At 33.2% G+C, this 26,093-nt stretch overlaps 1 protein-coding gene across 1 annotated transcript; it reads left to right on the top strand.

The window, feature by feature from the left end:
• The first annotated feature begins 1,913 nt into the window (after positions 1 to 1,913).
• Positions 1,914 to 3,358, top strand: LOC107863490 (transcription factor bHLH51). Its single transcript, XM_016709422.2, has 2 exons — positions 1,914 to 2,298; positions 2,579 to 3,358. Exons 1-2 carry the CDS (start codon positions 2,038 to 2,040, stop codon positions 3,053 to 3,055), a joined length of 738 nt encoding a protein of 245 aa, XP_016564908.2. The 5' UTR covers positions 1,914 to 2,037; the 3' UTR covers positions 3,056 to 3,358.
• Positions 3,359 to 26,093: the final 22,735 nt, after the last annotated feature.

Below are 26,093 nucleotides of genomic sequence, written 5' to 3'. Positions count from 1 at the left end.
TCGGCCATAGGGGCCTTTCTCACGAGAGAGAAATGTTCTAAGTGTTTACAACTTTCTATATTCAACAAAAACTAACTACTAAAAACCCTAAAGAGTTCTATTTATAGCATATTATAAAAGTAAGGTGAAATGACCAAAAAGACCCTTTAATGAATGGCTTTAAGTAGGCGCCCTTGGGGTGCTATGTATGGACGATTTTGGTGTCTATTTAGGTGCTCCTTTGCACTTCATTTACATACACCAATTCTCGGGTCTAACATACGCCCTCATAAGTCCATTTACGTGATCATACTTGTATCACAAATGACCATGTTGTTTGTTTGGCTAAATATATACTGGCCTAGAAGCTCACACATGTTTGATAGCTGGTTAGAATTACGTAGATATTAGTGATGGAGATATAGTTATCTGAGTATTAATTATTCCATCTTATATCGCACTTTAAATAATACATTATTAGTATCCTTGTAACTTGCATGTATTAATTATAGGATGTTCTAAATTACAAATCAAATATCATATAAATTTTATAAATGAATAACTTCTTTCCTACCTAACTATCATACGTTGTATACTTTGTAGAGAAATTAATAGTACATGAATAAAGTGTTTGTTTTTCTTTACGAAAAAGGCTCAAAAATACCCCTGAACTATCTGAAATAGCTCAAAAATGCCCCTCGTTAGATTTTTGGCTCAAAAATACTCCTCCGTTAAATATTTGGCTCAAAAATACCCCTCCCCCTAATGGAATTCGAAAAAAGATGAAAAATACCATTGAACTATCTGAAATGGGTCAAAAATACCCCTCTGTTAAATATTTGGCTAAAAAATACCCCTCCCCTTAACGAAATAAATTATTTCGATTGAATTAAACCCTAACTTTTGAACCCCAATACTTTAATTTTTTACATAAAAGTATTTTTTTAATTTTAAAAATAAGATAATGAAAAAAGTATTTGAATTATAATATAAATTGGTTGAATTTGATTTGAAAAATAAACATACATTTATTATAAAAAGGTATTTTCACTTTACATCTTTTTAATCTTTAAAGAAATTAACGAAATTAACGAAATATAAATTTTCACTTAAAGAAATTACCGAAATATAAATTAAATGATGAACTTTATATAAATTAACGAAATAATTGAAAGAATTTAATTTCGTTGAATCCCCATCTGTTAAATATTTGGCTCAAAAATACCCTTCCCCTTAACGAAATTAAATTATTTCGATTGAATTAAACCCTAACTTTAACTTTTCAACTCTAATACTTTAATTTTTTTTACATAAAAGTATTTTTTTAATTTTAAAAATGAGATAATGAAAAAAAGTATTTGAATTATAATATAAATTGGTTGAATTTGATTTGGAAAATAAACATATATTTATTCTAAAAAGGTATTTCCACTTTACATCTTTTTAATCTTTAAAAAAATTAACGAAATATAAATTTTCACTTAAGGAAATTAATGAAATATAAATTAAATGATGAACGTTATATAAATTAACGAAAGAATCGAAATAATTTAATTTCGTTAAGGGAGGGGTATTTTTGAGCCAAATATTTGACAGAAGGGTATTTTTGACCCATATCAAATAGTTCAGTGGTATTTTTGATCCTTTTCCGAATTCCGTTAGAGGAAGGGATATTTTTGAGCCAAATATTTAACGGAGGGGTATTTTTGAGCAAAAAATCTAACGAGGAACATTGTTGAGCTATTTCGAATAGTTGAGGAGTATTTTTAAGCTTTTTCCGTTTTCTTTAAGATCCTATATCATCAAAGGTTTCTGTTGGTTGAGAGTGACTAGGAAAAAAGTTATTCTTGAATTGACGTTGTCATAATTGATAAATCCAAATATGATTTTCACTTGACCAATTAAAAGTTACATTAGATATCACACCAATCAGCATCAGTCCTTGAACATTACGCGTAACTACGAACAGTGACACCCAATTTCATTTGTGTTCTTTAAAAACACTCCAGATATATCAATTTCATAAGATTGAGAAGGAGAAAATAGATACAGGACATAATGGACAATTCCATTTGCTCAGAATATTGGCCTCAAACCGATGATCTCAATCAAGATTCACTTTTTTCACTCCCACAGATTCCTAATATTACCTCCTTCCAACTTCAAAATTACCCTTGTTATTTCCCTGAATGCTCTGAATCCTTCCAAGAGAGGACAGCAAGTGCTTCTAGGAGCCACAGTGAAGCTGAAAAAAGGCGTAGAGACAGAATTAATGCTCAGCTTTCTACTCTAAGAAAACTCATTCCCACTTCTGAAAAGGTAAACATGTACACCGACTGAATTTGTCTATCTAGGAGTGATATTCTAGCTCACCAAATTCTTCTGAATTTAACTTAGAATTGTATAATATCAGCGTACTTTAACTAGTTGTAGCGGGTAACTTGGTTACTTGCCTTATTTTTCACATGTTTATGAACGATTAATACGGTTATCCTTTAGCCGACCATGACACACTATTTTTTTTTTTTTAAAGTATAGCAGTAAAACTCAATTAGCTTTACATGATTACCAAATGACTTTTGACTCCTCTTTCTTGTAGATGGATAAGGCAGCTCTACTAGGAAGTGTAATCGATCATGTTAAGGATCTGAAAGGAAGATCAACAGAAATCAGCAAAGTGTTGAACACTCCAACTGACATTGATGAGGTAACAATTGAGCATTTAAATGAGGAAGAAAACATAGGGTCCGCGAGCGCGAGCAAGAGGAAGGATAGTGTGATTCTTAAGGCCTCTTTTAGTTGCAATGATCGGCCTGAACTATTCTCGGAGCTAAAGCGAGCAATTAAGAACCTGAAACTAACAGTGATGGAGGCTGATATAACTAGTTTGGGTGGCAGAATTAAGGGTATTTTTGTGCTTTGTCCCGGTGAGAATTCTGCGAAAGATGTTTGCATGAATTCTCTCAAGCATTCTCTCAGAGTAGTCCTCTGTAGAATTGCTATAACCCCTTCTACATCCAACAACAGAATTAAAAGCAAGAGGCAGAGGTTCTTCCTGCCTGCTCAGTTTTCTTAATTTCCTTCCTTTGTGAGTTTTATCTTTTTTATACCATCAGTTACTTAAACATAAGTGTAAGAGATTACTCGAAGTAACTGGAACTAACCAAAGATGCAGTCCGATGCACTAAAGCTCCTATATGTGGGGCTAAGAGAGGATCGGATCACAAGGATCTATTGTATGCAACCAAGAGACTGTTTCCATGACTTGAATCCGTGACCTTCTAGTCATATGACGACAACTTTAATTATCAGTAAGTGGAACTAGTTATCTTAAAAATTATAAGGTGGACAACCTGCTTAACATGTTAAGTTACACTGTCTTCGACTCTTTGCACTGTCTATGAACAAAATTAAAATTCTTTTTCATTTTTGCCCCTGGTTCTGCATATTCTTTGCTAGGGAAAGTATCATAGCATTTGGCATGAAAGAAAACCTTGCTGGCAAGTGAAAAGTCCCTCGAGTAGATTTAGATATTCAATGTGATTTTTGACCCTCGTATTCCTGTGCTTCAGCCTGATATGACTTGTTTTGTTACTATTGTTTACCGACTGGAAAACGGGACACTTTAATTTCTATGAGGTCAAGGACATAATATCTTAACTCGTTAGATTAAGGTTATTACCATTTGAATATTCGATAATAATTAGTGAAAAGCGAAATAATAATAATAAAGCAAATAAGTTAAAGTTTGTTTAAGCTTCGATGAAGAGCTTTTAGGCTGGATCTAGTGTTGCTCAACGCATTCAGCCTACTATCCGAGAACGATATATAAATAAAGCTGTAGATAAAGACGGTGAAATGTAGAAAGCTTGAAGCACAACAAAATACTCCCTCTGTTTAAAAAAGGATGATCTATTTTTCTTTTTAGTTCATTTAAAAAAGAATGACCGCTTTCCCTTTTTGGCAATACTTTAATTTCAACTTTCCACATGACATACTTAGAACCACAAGATTAAAGGGCATATTAACACAACTTTAATTTAAGGCCACATAATTCAGAAGTTTTCTGTGTTTTCTTAAACTTTGTGCCAAGTCAAAGTAGGTCATTCTTTTTTTAAAGGGAGGGAGTAAGTAAATTGCTATTGTATTCCTTAAAATTAGATCCCTTGTAATTGTGTGAAAACTGCTATTTATAGGCTACAAAGGTAATTCATAAACCAATAAGGCTCCACTCAATCCCTAGAGTTCTACGATGGAAGTTAACCACGTTGAAATGCTGTTAGTGGAGCCATTCAATATTCCTCTGGTACGTTCATGATAGACGGAATACATATACAGGCCCATGAAATATTTCACTTTTCCTATATAGGCACCTCAATGAAGAAAGGTACCTATTGAACCCTTTACTCCTTCAGAAATGGTTTTGAGCCCAATTCTTCGACGTGGCAGTTTGCGTGTACTCACGTCTGGGAGGCCCGTGAAATTTTATGGAACCAGCTTATGTTTCACCCAACGGATCTTTTATCCTCTTTTTATACCCAATTTCTTTTTTTAAAAAAAGGGCCCTAATTCCCACTTTCTTCCTCTTTTTTATACTCAATTCTTAATATCCACTACTTTTGTCTCCTAAATTCTCCTTCTCCTCTTAAATTCCTTTTTAGCCTTTTCTCTTGCTCTTCTTAAACTCTCCTACTCTTATTAATTTCTCCTTCTTACTCGTTTTTAGTAGTAAAGTCCAATTCATCTTTTTCATTGTCTTCATCTTCTTCAATTCCAAAATGAGTATGTTTATGTGGGATGAAAGCTGAAATTAAGACCTCGTGGACACAACTCAACACTGGTTGGAGATTCTTTTGCTGCAAAACTTCAAAGGTATTCATCTTTTACTACTTCATTGGACGAAATGCAATTACTTCAATTAGTGGATGCAATTACTTTGATTGGTATGATGATGAAATGCCTCCTCAAGCAAAGAGAGTGATGTGGGGTTTATTGAAAAAAGTCAAATCATTTAAAGAAGAGAGGAATCGATCAAGAAAATTTAAAGTGATATGCGTTGGGGCGATAGTGATTTTGGCTACATGAAATTTCTTTAAGAAATATTCTTAGATTTTGGCAAATATTTGCTTAGGTTTCTTATATATGAGACTGTTTTGATTTGGCTAATTCTAAAATATATTAGTTGTATTGGGACTATTTTGCTTTGTCTTTCCTGTTGTAGTGAGATTGTTATGTATGAAACAATTAAGAAGGAATGAAGATAAGTTGTGAAATGTTACTCTCTTACTATGTTTTGATTTTGCTTTACTATTGTAATTGGTTTAGTTAGATCACTGTACTCTATTTTTTTAGAGTTCAAAAGATTCATTTAAATGATTCAAAGCTATCAAATGTTTCACACAAAAGGAACCACCATTCAATAATTATATAAAGCACAAAAGCACAAGTGCAACTGATCGACATTTTAAACACAATAATCTACCATTCAACTACTCAAAATGAGCTCCAACCATACATTAAGTGTTCATTAAAAACTAATCTAAATAGACCACAAAAAATAGTTCAGAATCTTCAAAAACCCCAACAAAATACCAAAGTAGCCATATAACTAATCACTAAAATATACATTGTATTAAAAACACAATTAATTCAACAACTTCATATTTCTCCTGGTGCACTAGAACTTTCAAGTTGGCTTTTTTTTTGACTGACTCATACTCTGCAATTGAGAAGTTGTGACAACATTCTTTCCCTTCCACTTTATTCCTCGAGGCTTATAACCAATATCAATATTTGTTTGAGTTGCATCTTTGTAAACACCCAGAGTGACAACTGTTTCACCTCTAGTTCCAGGTTGCATAAAATGAAGTAAAATTAGATTTGTCAAAAGATAATTAAAAATTACATGAATTGAAGTTGTAATTCACACTTACATTTAATGTTTTACTGCCACTCATTTGATCAGTTTAGATACCAAATACTACTGTATTAGACTTCTTTTGTGCTACTGATGATGTTGATGTTTCAATGGTCCTTTTTTCCCTAAGTTGTTGATCAGATACACTTCATTTTCCTCTACCTCTGCCAGTGCCTCTTCCAGATCCTTTGTCTTTGCCAGCTTCCCTACCTTTGTCAGTACCTCTACCTCTATGTCTTCCAGCTAGCTGCACTCTTATAACTGCTGAGGTATCAACACACATAGAACTATTGAAGCTTGGTTGCTGGCTGAAACTTTGTGGCATGCTAGAGCTTGGTGGTTGGCTGAAGCTTGGTTGCCTGCTAGAGCTTGGTGGTTGGATGAAACTTGGTGGCCTGGTAGAGCTTGGTTACCTGCTAGAGCTTGGTGGTTGGCTAAAGCTTGGTGGCCTGGTAGAGCTTGGTGCCTGGCGGAAGCTTGGTGGCCTGCTAGAGCTTGGTGGTTGGCTGAAGCTTGGTGGCCTGCTAGAGCTTGGTGGCTGGCTGAAGCTTGGTGGCCTGCTAGAACTTGCTGCCAGGCTAGAGCTTCCAGGTTGTCCCATTTCACCCTAACAATAAAGGATATTAAATATATATTATAAATATCAGAATTTAATTATTGAATTAAAAGATATGAGTGTATTACTTGAGCTTTACAGAGAGTTCTGTTATGACCAATTTGATGACATTTGGAGCAAGAAATTTTCAGTCCTTTCCTGGATAGCTTCCCATACTGCTTCTTAGGCTTATTCTTCCCTTTTTTTTTTATTCTTTCCTGGTCTACCAAACATTGGTCTAGGCTCAGGAGGATCAATCACTACACCACTTGTGTTAGGCCATATTTTTATATTAGGTATTGGCCGAAGAAAGTAGCCATAAGCCTTTAAGAATGTATCTTTCTTATACGACTTTCCACATGAAATTCAGGCTCTATACCTTTATGCTGATAAGCCAATACAGTATGTTGACATGGTATGCCTCTCAATTACCAGCTTCTACAAGTGCAAGTCCTTGCCCTAATATCAACTATATGCCTATAAGGACCATCTAAAATTTCATATCCAATCTATCCATTGAACCTAACTATGTAATTTCTAGCCATATTATTTTTTCTTCAAGTACTAGCAAAGCCATAGGAGAGATTTCTGAAATCCAGGTATCAACAAACTTCCTCATTTCAATATTTCTATCCATTATCTTGTGTATAATCTCCTCTAACATACTGATTATAGATTTATGTTTAGCAGCTAAAATCCATGAATTAAAAGTCTCACACATATTATTCTCAACAATGTCACATTTAGAATGCTCCCTAAATATGCCCTGCACCATGATTTTTTTGTCATAATTTAATAAGTCCTCACGAATATCCTTACTAAGTTGACTGAGTTTGCCTATCTCATCCAAAAACTTTACTTCAAAAATGGATTTAGCACACCTCCAAAATTGTTTTCTTCTTTCTTCTCCTCTCCAGATCTGATGCCAATTGGACCAGATATGTCTTGCACATCACCTCATTTCTTGCACACCACCTCATTTCACAATCTAGTAGCAACTCAAGTATAGTAGGTACAAGACCCTACATTAGCATAAATACAAAATCAAAACACAAAATATATGAACATGGACTGTATAGCAAATAAATAGAAGACATCAAAATTAAAGTTTAAAAAGCAGGCTAACCTTTTACATATCTGACATGACAGTTAGTCCATGTCCAGTGCCTAATTTCAAATCTTGAATCAAGTGGTTAATGAACAAACTCCAGCTATGTTTTGTCTCTTGATCAACCACTGCCTAGGCTATTGGATACATTTGATTATTTTCATTTCTCCCAACTGCAACTAACAATTCATCCTTGCAAGAACCTTTCAAAAAACAACCATCTAACCCAATAATTTTTCTGCACCCTGCCAGCCAGCCTCTCTTTAATGCATCAAAGCACAAATAAAAATAAACAAATAGATTTTTTCCAGGTTGAGACTCTCTATCTATCCTCACCCAATAAGAACTGCCAGGATTAGTATATTTTAGCATGTATGCATAGTCACACAACCTTAAAAATTCCATTTTCCAATCACCCAAGAATTCTTTAATGATTCTATGCTTTGCCTTGCTATAGACAGTTTTTTCCATATACAAATCCAACTTTTTTCTCACCAATTCCTGAATTTCCCATAGTTTTATATAAGGTTGTAAAGTTATGTCATCCTTGAACTTACTTGCAATAAACTTAGATGTGCACAACTTGTTTTTTGTAGTAGTAGTACATACATGTACAGGATAGTAGTGCTTGACAACAAAGTCATCAGAATGCTTATCAATACTAGCAAACAACAACCATTTATATTTCTTGTCCTCACACCTAACTCTAACTCTATGTTTCTCATTAGGCTTCAGCTTTAATCTAACTTTGTATTCAACAGCACACTCAGCCACAGTCTTTCTAAATTTCTTAGCATTTTCAAATATCATACCAAGCTCAAATATAGCCATAACACAATCAGGATCAAATCTTACCTTTTTACTTTTCCTTCTTGCTGGTAAATCAACACCTCTGACAACTTCAGGTTCCAGTCCATCATCACTGTCATCACTATCAACTTCTAAGCTATCTATATACTCCTCATCTCCCCCTAATCTTCCACTGTATCTAGCAGCCTTATTCTTTCCAATATCTTCAAATCCCCTATTAACATTTGTCGATCCAAGTTTTATTTCTTCATTTTGGACAGGTTTTTTTTGTTTCACATAGTTTCTCCTTTCATTTCTAAAAGTTCTTAACTCTTTATCAACCTCAGAATCATTATTTTTTGGTATAATAAACTTTTGAGAATTAGCACTACTATCAAGATCTGTTTCAGCCCCTTCTAGATCTGAGAGTTCATCTGCACCAGATTCTATATCTATGTTGTCAGTTTGGGTAGGTTCCTCATGTAACCCTTCAACATTAATATTATGAACTGTTGATATGTTGTAACCTACATTACTATTTTCACCAACCACATTACTACTTTGATCACCTACTGTACCACAAAGAAAACCAGATGGGACCCCATCTTCTATCACTTCTAACTCATCCACAACATGGTTCACATACATGTCTAAAAAGTCCCATATTTTAGTTCTTCACTAAGACTTACCAAAGTCAAGTCATTTTCTACTTCAATAAAGAATTTCTTTTTAGGGTCTTTAAAGTAGAACTCACCAACAGTCATATACCCAAATTCTTTAGTATAAAAAAGCAACTCAAATATAGAAAAGTGGTCCTTGTCCATACTTACATATTCTACCTCACTTTCTCCTATGTAGCGTGGACCTTATTATTCATCAGAAACAAACTTGCCACCATGGTGAAAATGAGCTGTAATAATAATATTAGCTATCAGATTCCTGAAACAAAACCCCAAAAATACCTGACAAGTTATGAATAGTTAAAACCCTAAAAAAATCCTAGCTTTTTCAGATATTTCCAAACTACCATTACTAATGTAATATACTAACAAAGAACTAATAAACCATTTACAAATACAATACATGTCAAAAATATGACAATATTGATATTTGAAATATACCTGAGTGCGGTTCGAACACAAAATAGCAACAATTCTTGAGATCCAACTCCAAATTCTTCGCAACTAGTAAAGAAATGTTGAAATCAGTGTCAAACTTGAACTAATCACTCAAAAACACTATGTAACTTTTCATTATACAATAGACAAAGCATAAATTAGTAGTATTAGGAGTGAAATTGCGATTTTAAGATTTCTAATAGAGAGATTTGGGGATGGATATGAGGGATTTGACGTTATAAGAGGGAAATAAAGTGGAAATTATATTATATATTAATTAAAAGAAAAGGTGAGGTGTATAATATAATTGGTTATAATTGGTCAAAATTTACATATAGGCGCGACTACATATACGCACTCAACACGTTAAAAAGAAGGCTTTAAAAAAGTGCCACATCAGACAATTGGGCTCAATTGAAACCATTTATGGAGGGGTAAAGGGTTCAATAGGTATCTGTCTTAATTGAGGTGCCTATACTGAAAAAGTAAAATAGTTAAGGGGCCTGTATATGTATTTAGCCTTCATAATATTTGTACGATGATACATGATGTATCCATCCTTTTGTTCTTTCTGTCATATCATTAAGACACGAGATCCGTCCTTTTTTGGGGTTATTATGGTTATCTATATGGTAAATCTTATGAAAAATACTTAAACACAAATACGTGTAGGAAATTTATATAGCTTGAGGAATGTTAAAAGATAACGTCATTAAGGATATTTCACTTGATAAGTTATATTCCCCATAATTGAACAAACTCTTCTAGCATCAAACTAGGAAGCAAAAACTAACAAAGATTTGATAAATATGAAAATCCATCTCTTCAAATATAGGAGAAAGAGTTTATATTAATGTATTCTAACCCTCCATAAGAAGAAGACTCCACTATATATAAGAAATGAACTTATCTAGATCCAATGAGTTTGAGAGAATTAAATTCAATGCAGAGAGGCTATATTAAGAAATAGTCTACAAAGAATAGAGTAATTATAGTGAATGACAATCAATCTATTACAAAGACCATAATAAAAGTTATAGTTATATAAAATAATGATCCGTGAATAGAATTGATTAAGCCTTATTAATGGCCTGTAATCGTAGTCAAAGCCTTACAATATTAGAAAGTAACAATTCTTTTTGAAATATAAGATTATTTTTACAATAATCCCCTCCATATTTCAAAAAGAATGTCAAGGAATAGAACGAGAAAAATAAGCTTTTCTGAATTTTCCCATTTGAATACAATGTATTGAATCTAGTGTCTCATTGACTATGAACTAGACCAAAATAAAGCAAGATTAAACTTATAGAGCAATTTCTAAAGTTTAAAACTTCTATGAACCAAGAATTCTTTTGTAAACCTAAGGTTTTATTCTATCACGTTATACTTGATGAAACCCTTTGGGGTTACTCCACACAATAAGGGATCAGGTCCATCAGAATCAATCACAAACAATCAAAAAATTGAGTGCAAGAAAACTAAAAACAGTGCAGAAAGAGTAAAAGACACAAGGATTTTTACGTGGAAATCCAGGATAGAAAAAACTACGTCTTGTCCTTACAAGCACCAATGAAATCCACTATAATCAACCTCCTGATTACAGTTGATATTTCAGCCTAACTCTAGGCTCCTTGCTCTAGTAGCAACTTTACTACCAACTCATCTTGGTAATTTTATCAAGGACTCTCTCTACACTGATTAGCTCTAATCAGTCTCAAGCTTAGACAACTCTACCTAAGCAGCACTTTCAACAAAAAACAATGCATTACTCTTATAGAGTAATTCTTTTATAAATTTACACTCAAAATCACTCACTTACTCTTTAAGCAAAGTACAAAGTTAAGAACATGAGCAATGCTTGAGTAGTCTTGAAATAGAGTTTTTACTGCCTTACTTTTCTTTATTTAGAATTGGAAAAAATCTATTGTTGAAGAGACATCTCTTTTCTTTTATAGTTGTGTAATTATTAGGGATGGAATATCATTGGACCAGCTATCCAAGTTGGTACAAAATAGCATCTGCAAGTTTATTACACAAGAGGACAAAACTATGCAGATATCGTGCGCCATTTGTACAGTACTTTGCACATCTAGGGACCTGATCCCTTATAGTTTAGCTGATCATCATCAAAACTACATATAATAGTTTTCCTCCCTTTTGATGATGATAAACTAAACCATACAATTTTGAGCATCGGTGTACATTCATCACATTTAATTAGAGTGATTGCCACCTGAGGATGAATGTTCTCCCTATCATCATGCTTCATCTATCATGAAACATAAGGACATGGTTCTTTGTTATCATTTTGCAGTAAAAACTTTTCCTTATTATTGTACACCTTCATTTCATTTGGTTCCTTCCTATTTACACACTTCTCCCTGTTAGTATGACTCTCTTCAGGTCTGCATCTCAATTTACCTGGTGCATAGTCCCTACTATATGAACTTAGTATTCCACATTTTTGTATCTATGAAAAGAATTAACAGTAAACCAAGAGTAAATATAAGCACAAATTAGTTAACTCATAGCCACTGGGGCAACACTAACATATAGAACAACTTTAAAAGTAATGAAACAAATGAGATACACAAACTAAAGATTCATTCACTCTTAATAGTCAGTACTAGTACAGTAGGATAAAATAACCATCATAAGATAACTATATTTAAAAGCCATTATGAGAACTATGATATGGAACTGACACAAGGTTGATGAGAGAATGAGGATAACAAGGTTCAAGTAGAGGGAGAGTTGGGTGAAAGGACTTAAGCAACATCCCTATTTTTGCATTTTCAAAAATGTGAGTACCTACAAATTCTATGGTAAGTTCCTTTACTTCGGTATTCATTTCACCCATTCTTTCCAAGAGTTTTGTGTTGGCAATAGCAAGTTCATCAGTGGAACCTGGTCCTTCCAAAGATAACTTCTGATTTTGCAATTTTAGGTGCACTAATTTAACATCTTTGTCATTTTAACTTTGATCTTTAACTCCTCAATTTTCATTCCCAACATCTCTTGATCAGCTAGCAACTCAGATACTTGAGACACCCATTCAACTTTTCCCTTTATGTATCCATTTTCCAAATTGATAAGCTTTCTTTGTACCTGGTCATTCAGACTTACCCCATATTCTAAGAATTCTATGGTGTAATAGAATTTCCTTACCTCCTTTTTATAGAGCATATGTGTTTTTCCCTCAATTAAATATACCCATCTGTGATGCCAGTATATTCTACCAACTCCATCATTCCAAGCTTCTCAGATATCTTGAGATCAAGGGTTCTTTCTAACTGAATCTTCTAAGTCATTAGCATTTCATTCCTTCTTTAACTACCTACATCCTTCATCTTTTCTTTTGGTCTCATTACTTTCCATTTTTTTTTCACAATTTACCTCTTCTTAGGACCAGGCCCCTCAGAGGTTTTCTTCTCTTTTCACAACTATGAGTTTTTACCTATTCCAGCAAACTTACTAGACTTTGACTTAGATGACCTAAGATGAAGTTTTTATGGCTTTAGTTACTGAAGGATCAAGGTATTTGATGAGGGCGTATTCAATTTGACTTTATGAGTGAAGGATAATAAGAAGGACCAGTTTCGTATAGAGAAGGAAAAGAGTGATGAGTTGAGACTAAGAATAGGAAATAGCATAATTTAGCAATTTAAAGAGGTGATCATTATCATTAAAATATGTTTCTTCTGGAATAATATGTCTGGTTTAATAAGAGTGACTCTTCATTTTGCAAAGAAATTGACAACTTTTATAAGGAAAGGAAAAAACACATAGCTTTCTCAGACAATATTTTATAATTATTAAAGCATACTACAATGATACTAACCTGAGAGATAAGACCTTGTCCCTTTTATTTTTGAGTGAATCTTCAAATTTATGTTGGTCACATTTGTCTATTTTTAAAGTTGTTCCCATGGGTGTATACCTGCAAGGGTATGATACTAATTTAGACTAATATGCACCCACTTTATCAAGGATACCTGTCTTCTTATCATATCCAATTTTATGGAAAGATATTAATTCACATATTAGGTCAAGTCAGTATCATGCTTTAATCTCTGCACAATCCCTTTTTGCTCAGACCTTATTCCCAAAATAAGTCTGGGGACCAGGTCCTAGACTTGACTTAATCTAGGCTACTGAAGCTTTTCCTTCTGAGATAAATTTCTTTGGGAATAGGTCCCCGATAATCATGACTTATATGCATTCTTTTCATTCTTTTCCTAATCATTTTCAACATCATCAAAGATCAATAATTTTCCTAACTGATCAGGAACTGCATGCCCTCCTTTCATCTACCTACAAAATTCCTTTTTCATTCATTGTGCAGTGTTTTTTCATTTATCAAATCTGGAGGTCATTCTAGGTTTTTCTTTTAAATACAAGCTTCACAAACCTCCTTATTGAATATTAGATTTCATAAACCAAGGAGTAGTTCCTTGAACTTATCTTTTCATAATAAGACACTTTCGTCTGAAGTATCTTAAGAGAGAGAACATAGTCACAACTTCCATTATTTAGCTTTAAACCCTTTTAATCAATGAGCTACCCTTGATTGTAATCCCTTCTCAGGCCTAGAATCATGATCACTTTTAAGATTTAGGAACCCACTTGGGCCTGAGTTTTCAGTAGTAGGACAATGGAGTGATCAAATTCTTCTTAGTCCACCTAGGTAGAGATAGCTTCCTCCTTACTCCTTTTGAGAGTTGAAGACCTTAGGATGTGCACTCTCCTACTGATTGTATTCAATATTCCTTAATTCTGCTTTAAGACAGTGCTGGCATCTTTCTTTCACATGTCCGTCTCTTCCACAGTGAGTTCATAAGAGCTTGTTCTCTTTGCTTTTACCATCATAAGTAGCTTTTATTTTAGATTCACCAATTTGGATTATTTTGTGGTTGCCCAAACCTCTACCATCATTAGCACCTTGATTGGTTAAATCAGAAAGGATTAGTGAGGAAGTAGTCCACTTAAGAGACTTGTTCAATTCTCCTTTCAGGCTGACCAGGTCCCTTTCTTATTCTTTATTCCTGTGAAGTGTTGACATAAGATATTTTTGTGAAGATTTTAATTTCTTCTCAAGATCAACCTCAAGCCTGGAGGCTTTCTTCTTTCCTTTACCATCAACCCCATTTACTTTCTTCAAATTGCCTATTAGACTCAGATCATCAGAGTTAATCTTTGTGAACAATTCTTTAATTTCAGAAATTTTAAAAGTTAAATCAATCAGCTTATGCTCTTGATTCTCTACTTTTTTGTAACATCCCATATTTTTGGGCTAGAATTCAAATTATTGTTCCTATGCATATAGACCTAAACCCAATGATTCCTTATTAATATATGTGTGATGATCAATTATATAGTCTAGTAATACCTTTGAATATGAATTAAGGCCATAAAAATCTCTTAACTCAAAGATGAGTTGAGAACTTTTTTATCAATTAAGTTTTAGTGAATGTTTTAACTTGTATCAACTTATAATGTCCATTACTCCTAGTATATATTTATTTATGTAGCCTACTATATACCAAATGAAAGATCTTCAAGTCTTATTTCTAATGCAACTGGTTTAACCTTAATTTGATATCAGAGTAGAAAGTTATGCTCATTTTACTTCGAAGTATCTGTCTGTCAACTAAGTGACGACTAAGATGACAAGCTGTCACTTAGGTGATGACTAAGCTGATGAGCTATCAACTAAGTGATGAGACATTTGCCCTAGGCGTCAGTCTAGGCCAGTAAATGGAAAATTCCAGCCTGAAAGGGACAACTAAGGTAATAAACCGTCACCTAACTGATTGGCTGTCAACCCAGTCATCAACTAAAGAATTTTTGCAATTTTCTTTGGTTTCTTTAGGGGTATTTTGGTCTTTCACTCACCTTAAACCCTGCCCCCATGAATTAAAACATGGTTTAAACATTATTTTCTCATTATGATGTCAGTTTCTTATCTCTCTTTCTCCTCTCTACTCTCAGGAGATAAAAGTTAGGGTTTCTTTTAACAAAATCGTGCTTCCAAGGCTTAGATCCAAGGTATCATAAATTTTGTTAATCAAAAGGTACATGTCCATGCCTCTTCAGATCTAGGAGCTTCTTTTTTCTTTTGTAACTCTTTGCATAGCAGTGAACTTTAAAGTTAAACCAAATATTAACAAGACCTTTCCTAGTCTCCACTCCAGTGGGTCAATCTATCATAGCGGGTGGGTATACAAGAACTGTTTGGTTATGTTACCTCAGAAAGTCAGGCCTTTAGATTTTAGTAGTAATATCAGTAGGTGTAAACAAGCAGTGAGAGGGGATGATGCCCAACCCATCTGTACCTCAGTGTAGTGTTTTATACTCTAGTTATCATGATGCCTACTTATGCCTTACGTGTCAACTCTATGATCATAGCCCATATTCATGCACATTAATGAAAATCATATATGCTTATAGTTCCTAGTATAAGGAGTTCCAGTTCACTCAGTGTTATGAATCATGTTCCATGAATATAAAAACTCCAAACTCAAGTCATGCAGCTCATGACTTCTGCACTCATGCCTTCCAGTGTGTTCAGTCCCAGTTACAGTCTCAGTTATCATCTTGCTTATAGTCCCAATCCCAGTCCAGTAATTAGATCAAAAACCCTATTCAGTTTTAGGTTTGCTTGACCATAGCATACGATTATCAGTTATTCAGTTATCAATATTTTAGTACCTCAGTTTACAGAATAGTTCAGAATCATGATATACGCTTGGTCTTGCATTCTTAAATAATATATTTTTCATGAATTCATGCTCAGTTATCTCATGATACTCAGTCAGTCCCTTCCTTATATGCATAATACTCTACAGTTTCAGTCCATTTATTTAGACTAAGTATAGTTCAGTCTTATATGTCTAGTATTCAGCTATTAGACATTTAGATAATCAGATAAATTAGTATGTTTATGCACTCCTGCTCAGCACCTATGTGAATATTTTTAGTAGTCCCAGGTGATATGCTGTTATGGAGAGTATAGTTGAGAGAGTATTCAAGGGATATGTCTAAGCTTAAAATTTGTAGTTGTAGTGCATAGGGGTTAGTCACTTTATCTTAGATGATGTTTTATAGGCCTTGACTCACATTATAGAATTTTAGCCAGGATATGATTTTCTTATTCAGCTGTTTTATTCAGTCATGCGAAGACTCCTTGCTCCCTAAAGCCACTAAAACTCTATAGAAAGAGTGTCAAAGGAAGGCTCCAGTCGAATATAAATTTTCAGCATAAGTTAGTCCACAAAGATATTAATTCAATTTAGCAGTTAGGCGGACAATGTTCGTGTGGGTTAGTTTTCCATCTTTCCATTTAGTCGCACTATCCAAAGTCTCATGAATGTAACTATTCCAAGGTCAAGAAACCATGCGGTTGTGATTTTAGCTCAGTTCAGGTGTCATGCCTCAGTTTTAGATCCTCGATATGCAGTGATGATTCAGTTTGTAGGTACCTTGTGCATCGTCTCAGTTTTTCCTCAGCATCTTAGCTAAGTCAGCATTCTTCAAGGGACACCATGTCCCAAGGGGGAGATGCACTATAATCCCCTGAGTTTTCATGACTTAAACCTTCCATCTTCCCTTCACATAACAAATCCAGTTTGGAGTAGTGGGTACTCATAGGTGGACCCTCAAGTTCTAATCTCAGCCATAAGCCATGTATTAAGGGGCTCAGTTCAGTTCATGATATTCAGTTCATGTATCTCATTTTAGTCTCAGTTATGTTATCATGTTCCCATTCATACATGTTTAGTAAATGATCTCAGGTTCATCAGTATTCTCAACCTAAGTTAGCAACCTTTCTTAGATTGGCTTAGTCCCTGTTCAGTTACAGTTATAAACTTTGTAACCATTACCGTTGCATATTCAGTCATGCATTCACAAATTAGTTCAGTCATGTACTCATGCATCAGACATGCCAGCTAATCAGTAATCCCAATCATACATTCATGAATTATGCTTAACTCTGTACTCATGCATCAGATATACATATTCAGAATAATAATTCAGTACATCAATAATTTTAGTCATGAAATCATGCTTCGGTTGTGCATGTTCAGTGCCTAAGTCAAAATTATCAGTATTCTCAGTTTAATCAGACTCATTCGAGGATGAATATTCTCAAGGGGGAGATATTGTAAGACCCCATAAAATCCTAAGCTCAACTTAGTCTTTTAAGCTTGCTAAGGGGTCCCAAACTTAGAAAATTCTAGCTAAGTATTCAGACTTAGTATTATTTTGGCCTTCGTAAGTTGGCAACTCTATTTAATGACTCTTATGACCTTAAAATAACGATCTTTAGGTTGAATCATGATCAGGAATGTCAGTAGGTGTTCCCAGACGAGTTTCAGATTTTTTGGACCTCGTTTGACACATGTATGGGAACCCAAAATAATGTATCAATGCGATCTCGATACGGCGCATCGTCCATTGTATTGATTAATTTTTTTTTAGCTCCTAGTGGCAAATTCCAGTGAACCGATGTAGAATCAACGTGGCGCGTTGGCCATCATGTCGATGCCAATGACGCGATGCGTCGGTCTGCGCATAGACAGTTCAGTTTTTAGTCTTTAAAAAATTGCGTCCAGAGGGGTATTTGGATCATTTTTCCCACCCCTATTCAGCCCCAAAAGCATGAAACTAAGTCATTCCTAGGGGAGAAATTCATTCTCTCTCAAATTGCTCTCAAGAACAAAACCGTAAGACATCAATTTCAAGATTAATACTCACGAACACTCCGTCAACCTTCAAGAATTCAAGCATTAAGGTATGTTAAGTATTTATCCAAGGGTTTTCTTCCACCCTTGGAGTTCAAGAAATCTTTTTGAAACTATAAGTTAGAGGGTTTAATGAATTTCATGATTTGATGTGACTATGTTCATGATTATTATGTTGATGGGGTTTTCTAATTCATTATTAGTTGCAAGATTCATGTGAAATAATTTATTTTATGTGTAGTGTCATGTGAATTTATGCTAAATCCTTGAGATTGTGAATTTGGTGTTGAAATTGTGATGATCTCATGTTGTCTAGTGTTATGTGCATGTACTATGCCCTCCAAGTGTTTGATGAATTGTTCATATGAGTTGAATAATGAAATAATAGCATGCTAATATGCATTCCCCATTCATGTACAAGTTAATGCATTACAAGTGTTTGAGTAAATGTCTCTATGAATAAACTGTGGACTAGCGTACATTGTTATGACTTTTACGACTATGCTATGCTCTACTTTTCAAGCTATAGAGTCCTGGGAGTAGTTAATACCCGACAAGGTAGCTGTTAACCTAGAGCCAGTGTTAGTTATAGAGTAGTCTCAGTCATGTCACGATCAGTAGTACTCTTAGTCAGTTACAGAACTCAAGAAATTCAGTAGTACTCAGTAATCACTCTCAGTTCAGTATTCAGTTAATAATTTAGTTAGTAACCAATTCAGTACTCAGAGAATCAGAATCAGTCTAGTCTGGTTCAGTATTTAGTTCTGACCTTAGTAAACTTGGTCAACTAACAGAACTTAGTAGTATTCAGTTAATTAATAGAATCCAGTAGTATTCCGTCAGTCAACGGAACTCAGTGAACTTAGTTCAGTTTAGTTAAACAGTACGATCAAGAACAGTTCAATCAAGCCTAGTATAGTCTAGGAATAATTTCAGTGTCTTTCAGTTGGGAGTAGGATTCAGCACCAAGCGAGCCAAGGGATGGGGGCTCACCCGTTAGCTAGGAATAGGTCCCTAGAAGTAATCCCTAAGTTCCAGAACTACGTATCTAGCATAGGTTATGAGATGTCACCCGTTAGATAGGACTGAAATACTCAGGGATCACCCGTTAGACTAGGAGTGACCCCACAACTAGTCGTCTTTACCTGTGCCATGGTACTGATACCCTTTCAATTGGGGTTACAGATTGGACCCCAACTCAATTATCTTATTTGGGGCATGTTGGTTAGATGATTACTTCCCACAGTCTCAGTTTCAGATTCAGTCTCAGTATAGAACTCAGTTCAGTTCTACAGATTCATGATTGTCAGACAAAGTCACTCAGCTCAGTACGGAACTCAACATAGTTCCACAATATTAAGACTGTCAGATACAATCATTCAGTTATTAGTAATACAATATCAGTAAACTCAGATATTAATTAATCAGTATTAAGAACTCAGTATCCAGTGTTATCACGATCTCAGTTATGGTTTACGTACTCATGCATGTACTCTCGTTCAGTTATATTCATGTCTTTCAGTCAGTATTGTTTATGTATATAAACCCATGGATCTCAGCCTACCTCACTTAGAATACCGGTACATTCAAAGTACTGACGCATACCTTTCTTTTGCGCTATAATGTCTTATATCATAGGTTCAAACGCATGGGCTCCCGAGCACCTTTAGCAGTTCAAATCTTCAGTAGTCAGAGTTAGTGGTGAGTCCTCATAATTTGCGAACATGATTATTTTCTTCAGTATTTCAGTTTATCAGTACAATTTTTAGTAGTTGGAGTTAGTTAGGGACTTGTCCCATCAGCTCCATGATTCAGATAGTAGAGCCTTTTCAGACTAGAGTATTTTTCAAACAGATGATTGAGTTTTGGTATTATTATACCGTATTCAGATTTCAGTATACAGTATTTATTTATAGTATTGTACCTTATGTCCAGTTTCCACCTAATTTTCGTATACTTTACAGTGATATTATTCAGTTACTGCAGCAGGTACCAATCATGGGTTAGCTTGTGGTCCTTCGAGATTATGAACACCATGTAGCATCCGGGGTACAGACTTGGGGTGTTCCAAGTGACCAGGCTCTAATACCAATTGATGAAACCTTTGGGGTTGCTCTACACAGTAAGGGACCAGGTCCCTCAGAATCAATCACAGACGATCAAACAATAAGTGCACGAAAACTAAAGATAGTGCAGAAAGAGTAAAAGACACAAGAATTTTTACCTGGAAATTTAGAATGGGAAAAATCACGGCTTGCCCTTACAAGTACCAACAAAATCCACTATAATCAACCTCCTGATTACAGTCTAGATTTTAGCCAACTCTAGGCTCTTTGTGCTAGCAGCAACTCTACTACCATCTCATTCCGGTAACTCTACCAAGGACTCTCTCTAAACTGATTAGCTCTAATCAGTCTTAAGCTTAGACAACTCTACCTAAGCAACACTCTCAATGAAAAACAAGACATTACTCTTATAGCTTTGAGTAATTATTTTACAAATCAACACTCAAAAGCACTCACTCATTATTTAAGCAAAGTACAAAGTTAAGAACATGAGCAATGCTTGAGCAGTCTTGAAATGGAGTTTTTGCTGCCTCACTTTTCTCTATTTAGAATTGGCAAAAATGATTGTTGAAAAGATGTATCTTTTCTTTTATAGATGTGTGATGATTAGGGATGAAATATCATTAGATTAGTTGTCCAAGTCAGTATAAAATAGCACCTGCAAGTTTGTTACACAAGATGACAAAACTATATAGATATCGTGTGCCAGCTATACAGTACTTTGCACGTCCAGGGACCTGGTCCCTTAAAGTTTAGCTTCTCACATCAAAACTGCATATAGCAGTACTCATACAATCTTTGTCATTATCGCGATTTTGTGCTAAGAGATTTGTGTATCTCCTCGTATTCATGAATGCTCTAAAAATTTGTCAAAATTTCATAGAAGTGACACCGCTCCACACTCATATGTCCTATCATCAAGTGTATTCTGCAGAGTAGTACTCCAACTATAAAGAATATGATTTGAATTAAGAGTATAAGTTAACCCTCACTTTGCCTTGCAACACTGCACTAGATTCACACATCATAGGAGAGACATTATTTTGTAGTGCATACTTGATAAACTAATGACTTGTTATTACCATATGAACTTAATTCATGAGATCTCCAATCACATCGATTGAGTTACCATCATTGTTAATCTTCTCAAATTGACTAAACATTTCACTCCCCCTCGATATTTTTTTTCAGTCTTTGAATTGATCAAATTTGTCTCTGACTATATATAATTTATGTACGTAAATAATTTCATCTATTACAACTACTTTATTACATTATGTCTCAAACACGTGTTCTATTACCATTGAAAAGTTTATTTACACTTCAACTTTATTGCCTGCCAACCACAATACATATAAACATAAAAGATGTTGGTTTTGTTCCACTTGGAATACTCACAAAGCGTTGTCTTAACTACTTAGCCTCATCTCTAACAAACTTCAAAAGATCAACTTACTCTATTTTGTTGATTTTCACGTTATGAAATCCCACATCAATAATAAACAAATAATCACTAATAATTTTAGGATTCACATTGCATCATTGTATACTTCAAATACAATAGAAAATTCACAATACTTAATATCCATATTATCATCAACAAAAATATAAAATATTCTTCTACAAACTCGACAATAATTTTTTTTCACTATAAAACATTGCATTCAATCTCATCATAATATAGACATACAAAAAAATAAAAACTTAGATCCAATTATTCTTTTATTGGAACCACATAGCACAACTTTAGCTAGATTATCCCATACTTTCAAATATTTCAAACTAGGAGAATAGATTTATCACAATTTATAAAGGATTCAATTTCGTATGTAATATACAAATTTTTACATTAAAATATATCAAAATTTTCATCTTAATTTTTAAAACCATTTTGAATAATAAGACCAACTAAAACATTACTTTTTTGAAAAAAAAAAAAAAATCTTTGACATCTCAGTAAGACACTATAACCCTCATTTTTTTTAACTTCCTTGAAGCAGGTGAATAATATTTTTGTAACTTAGCAATGCCAGTAGTTATAAACATATAATTAAAATTCGAACAATTTTAGTAATCTCAAAAACACCATGTTTTCATAACTCGATATATGTAAATACAAGTAAACTTTGATTATAACTTCCTTTGCTCACAAACATATTATTTTGTTAAGAACTTATCCAATTCCAAAAAAAATTTCACCGAATTTATCCAAATAATCTCATAAACATCAAATTGGTTCATATAATTAGGATCACCTACCACCTTTATTAATGCCATTTTTTTATGGACAATTTTCATAAATTCCACTAATTTGCTTATTAAGTACCTTCTTTCTCGGTTTTTTAATAAAATTTTTTCTCTCTCAAATTTTAATTGTTCATATATACATAACTGAACGTTAATATACATAAGTATTTTATGTATCATAGCTAATTTCGTTAACGATATTTAAGAAAATAAATCAAGTCTAATAGTTATCCAAAATGATATTTAAAGAAATAAATCAAGGCTAATAATTATCTAAAATGATATTTAATAAAATAAATCAAGTTTAATAATTATTCAATATTATATCTTGTTAATGTGTGATTGATGAATCTTTTAATTATGTAAATTTTCTAAAAAATATACTCCTAAAGAAAATTTACTACATAAAGCACTTAGAAAATTTTAGAACCGAAGAAAAAAGACACTTATAAAATAAAGAGACATAAATTTTTTTTGTTAAAAAAGACTCATATAAAGAAAATTTTATTACGTAGGTCTACAAAAAATTGTACTACCTAGTCTACAAATAAAGAAAATTTTACAACGTAAGTATGAAAAATTTGAAATAAAAAAAATGAATTCTTATAAGATTTGAAGAACATGACAGCATTGGACCCCAACTCTCATACATATGGGTTTGCAAAATACACATCTCAGGCATCACATATACATAACAATATGAAACAAAACTTGAAAACATAAAGATAACACATCATCTACATGCCTAACGTTCTTTCATATACAAAACACTGCTATGTATATGGACCGAAATACACACAACTCATTTTGTCTAACAGAGCCATACATAACTGTGCTATGTATAACATTATTGATGCATAACATATTCAGAACTCTATAAAGTATATGACCTGAAATTAAATAGCCCAGCAGTGTCTGTTTCAATACATATACATAACAGATTTATGTATATTGATTGAAATAAAACGTCTAACAAATGACATAACGACAAATATATACATAACTCACTATGTATCTTAGTTCAAAATAACAACTTGAATTTACGAAGTAATATGACCATATTCATAAAAAATTTAATGTATAAGAAGGTGTCTCTAACACTATACATAACTAATGTATGTATTAGGTTGAAATAACAACAAAACGCTCTTATATAACAATGTATAAGAATGCGTAAATCGATAAAAAATATAGATTCAGCAACAAATCACTGTACCTTTTGAAGATGCGGTCGTGATGATTCTTTATTTTTTATCTTACTTGAAGATTTAGCAACGAGCTTTTTAGAATTTGTACGACCAACTTCCCTCGACTTCTTCATCTTGGCGGGATCGTTTTGGTGTTTCGATCTATTTTCTCTAAAATTGGACCAGACTCTATTACTATGCTTAAATTTTGAGAATTACGCACATACAATAAGTAATTTGTAGATGTTTGATTTAGTAAAGTTAAAAAAATTAAGAAATTAAACTTACCTCAAAAATAAATTAAAAAAGATGATGATGTTCAACAATTTGATAAGATAAGAGTTGTAAATTCAAATCTTAAAACTCCTTAATTATGATTGCTTGATTTTAGACACAAATCATAGAACATTAGCTAACATATAAAGGATGGTGTGATACGTATATAGAGGTTGGAGGGAGAAATTGTAAAAGATGGGATATTTGTAGTTAGTTTTGGTAGATAGGATTTTATGTAATAATAGAAAGTTAGGATGTATATTTATGTAATTTTTTTTCTTTTTTTATATGTGAGTTTAATAAGAACTTTTTCATTGTAAGAACTTGAATAGTTCTAGAATCACCAACATAAATAAATCATTCTTCTTCAACTTGTGTAGGATAAAAAATAATTTTAATTCACACAACTGTGTCCCGACAGTGCGAAAGTCTAACACCCGATCTTTCACATTAGCCACAAGATTCACTTGAGAAATTACCATAATAATATAAAGGGATGATTTCATGTACATACAAAAAAGTAATAATTTATAACAAAAATAGCCAAGATTTTGTTTATTACTTAAAATGACCATTATGCCATTTTCTTTCTCTTTTTTTTATTTTCCAGTGGTAATCTTAAAAAAAAATAAATTGTTTTTTGTGTTGCATTTTTTTAATAAATAAAACCTTTTTCGCTTTTTCTGATAAAACTTTTTCTGTGCATTTTCTTTTTCATATATAAACAATATTGTATAAATATGTTACAGAATGTACAAATAATCCTATAAAGTATATGTAATATGTCAATATTGTATCTGTGCACAAAAGTTTATCGATATTGCATAAACAACGTATATACATTTATCAATATTTTATAAATAGTGTAGAAACATGTATCAATATTATATAAAGGTTATGCAAAGTATCTATATTGTAAAATGGTGTATGAATATGTATATATATTGTATAAATAGTATATAAATATGTACCGATATATATCATTTTTCCTCAATTTCAATATGATATCCGTAGCAACACGAAATTCCCAAAATATACATTATCAAAATTAACTTTAAAAACTTTTGTTATTAGCTAAAATAGATGTTCAATTTATCTTTTAATCAATGCATAGTGATTGAAAAGAAAAATTAATCTTAAAACAAAAGAAGACAAAAAAAAGTCTTTTTTTTCTATAATTATAAGGAGAGGCACTTGAAATATGAACGCAGTGGCCGACCAATTTGGCCGACTGCCAGGCTGAAGTGTGTTCAAGTTACTAGATAAGTTAGCCCGTACTTTGTATAGCCCAACTAATTTTGTGATAAGTCATAGTTTATATTGTGGTATTTACTTGATATTTTTTTGTCATTAAAATTACAATACAACCATCAAAACTAAAATCAATATAAGAAACAGTTGCCAAAAAATCTTGTATGTAAGGTCCTAAATTTTCTGGGTATGTGCAAAATATGATACCAAAATCATAGCCAAGAATCTTAGGCACACACACAAATACATATATGTATCATCCTGACATATTTGTGCAAACTGATGAACTATGCTGGTTAGCACCTTAAAAATATCAGAAAATATTTGCATGTCTACTATATCAAATGCACACTCTAATCCCATGTCAATTGCCATTAGTTCCTGGTAATATATGAAATAGTCACACCAGAAATAGGTAAACGAACGTGAAATAGAAGTAGAAAAGTAGCGGAAGTGAAGTCTTAAATTCATAATTTTATATATCAATACAAAAATTAGGACGAGTAGAGTTTACAACCCCAAAAATAGAGTCACATGAGTGCAAAACTTCGAAGGCAACATGAGTAAGAATTCAAAATCTATACAAACTGTCCAAAGGATAATGACAGAAAATAAACAAGATATAGACATCCAGATGTGATGGAACGGCCAAACAACGACCTCCTGAAATTTCGATAATCTCTAACTCAAAGTAAGGATCACTTACTGCTAGCATTAAACTCAAAACCTGCACAACGGATGCACAAAAAGTAAGGGTGAGTACTAAAGAAACAAAGTACTCCATCATCAACAATTGGTCGCATAAATAAAGCA

The sequence above is a fragment of the Capsicum annuum genome, chromosome 3, assembly GCF_002878395.1.
Source record: "Capsicum annuum cultivar UCD-10X-F1 chromosome 3, UCD10Xv1.1, whole genome shotgun sequence".
NCBI classification, from domain to species: Eukaryota; Viridiplantae; Streptophyta; class Magnoliopsida; order Solanales; family Solanaceae; genus Capsicum; species Capsicum annuum.
Note: the sequence above shows the minus strand (reverse complement) of the source record. Positions and strands in the feature narration are given on the sequence as shown.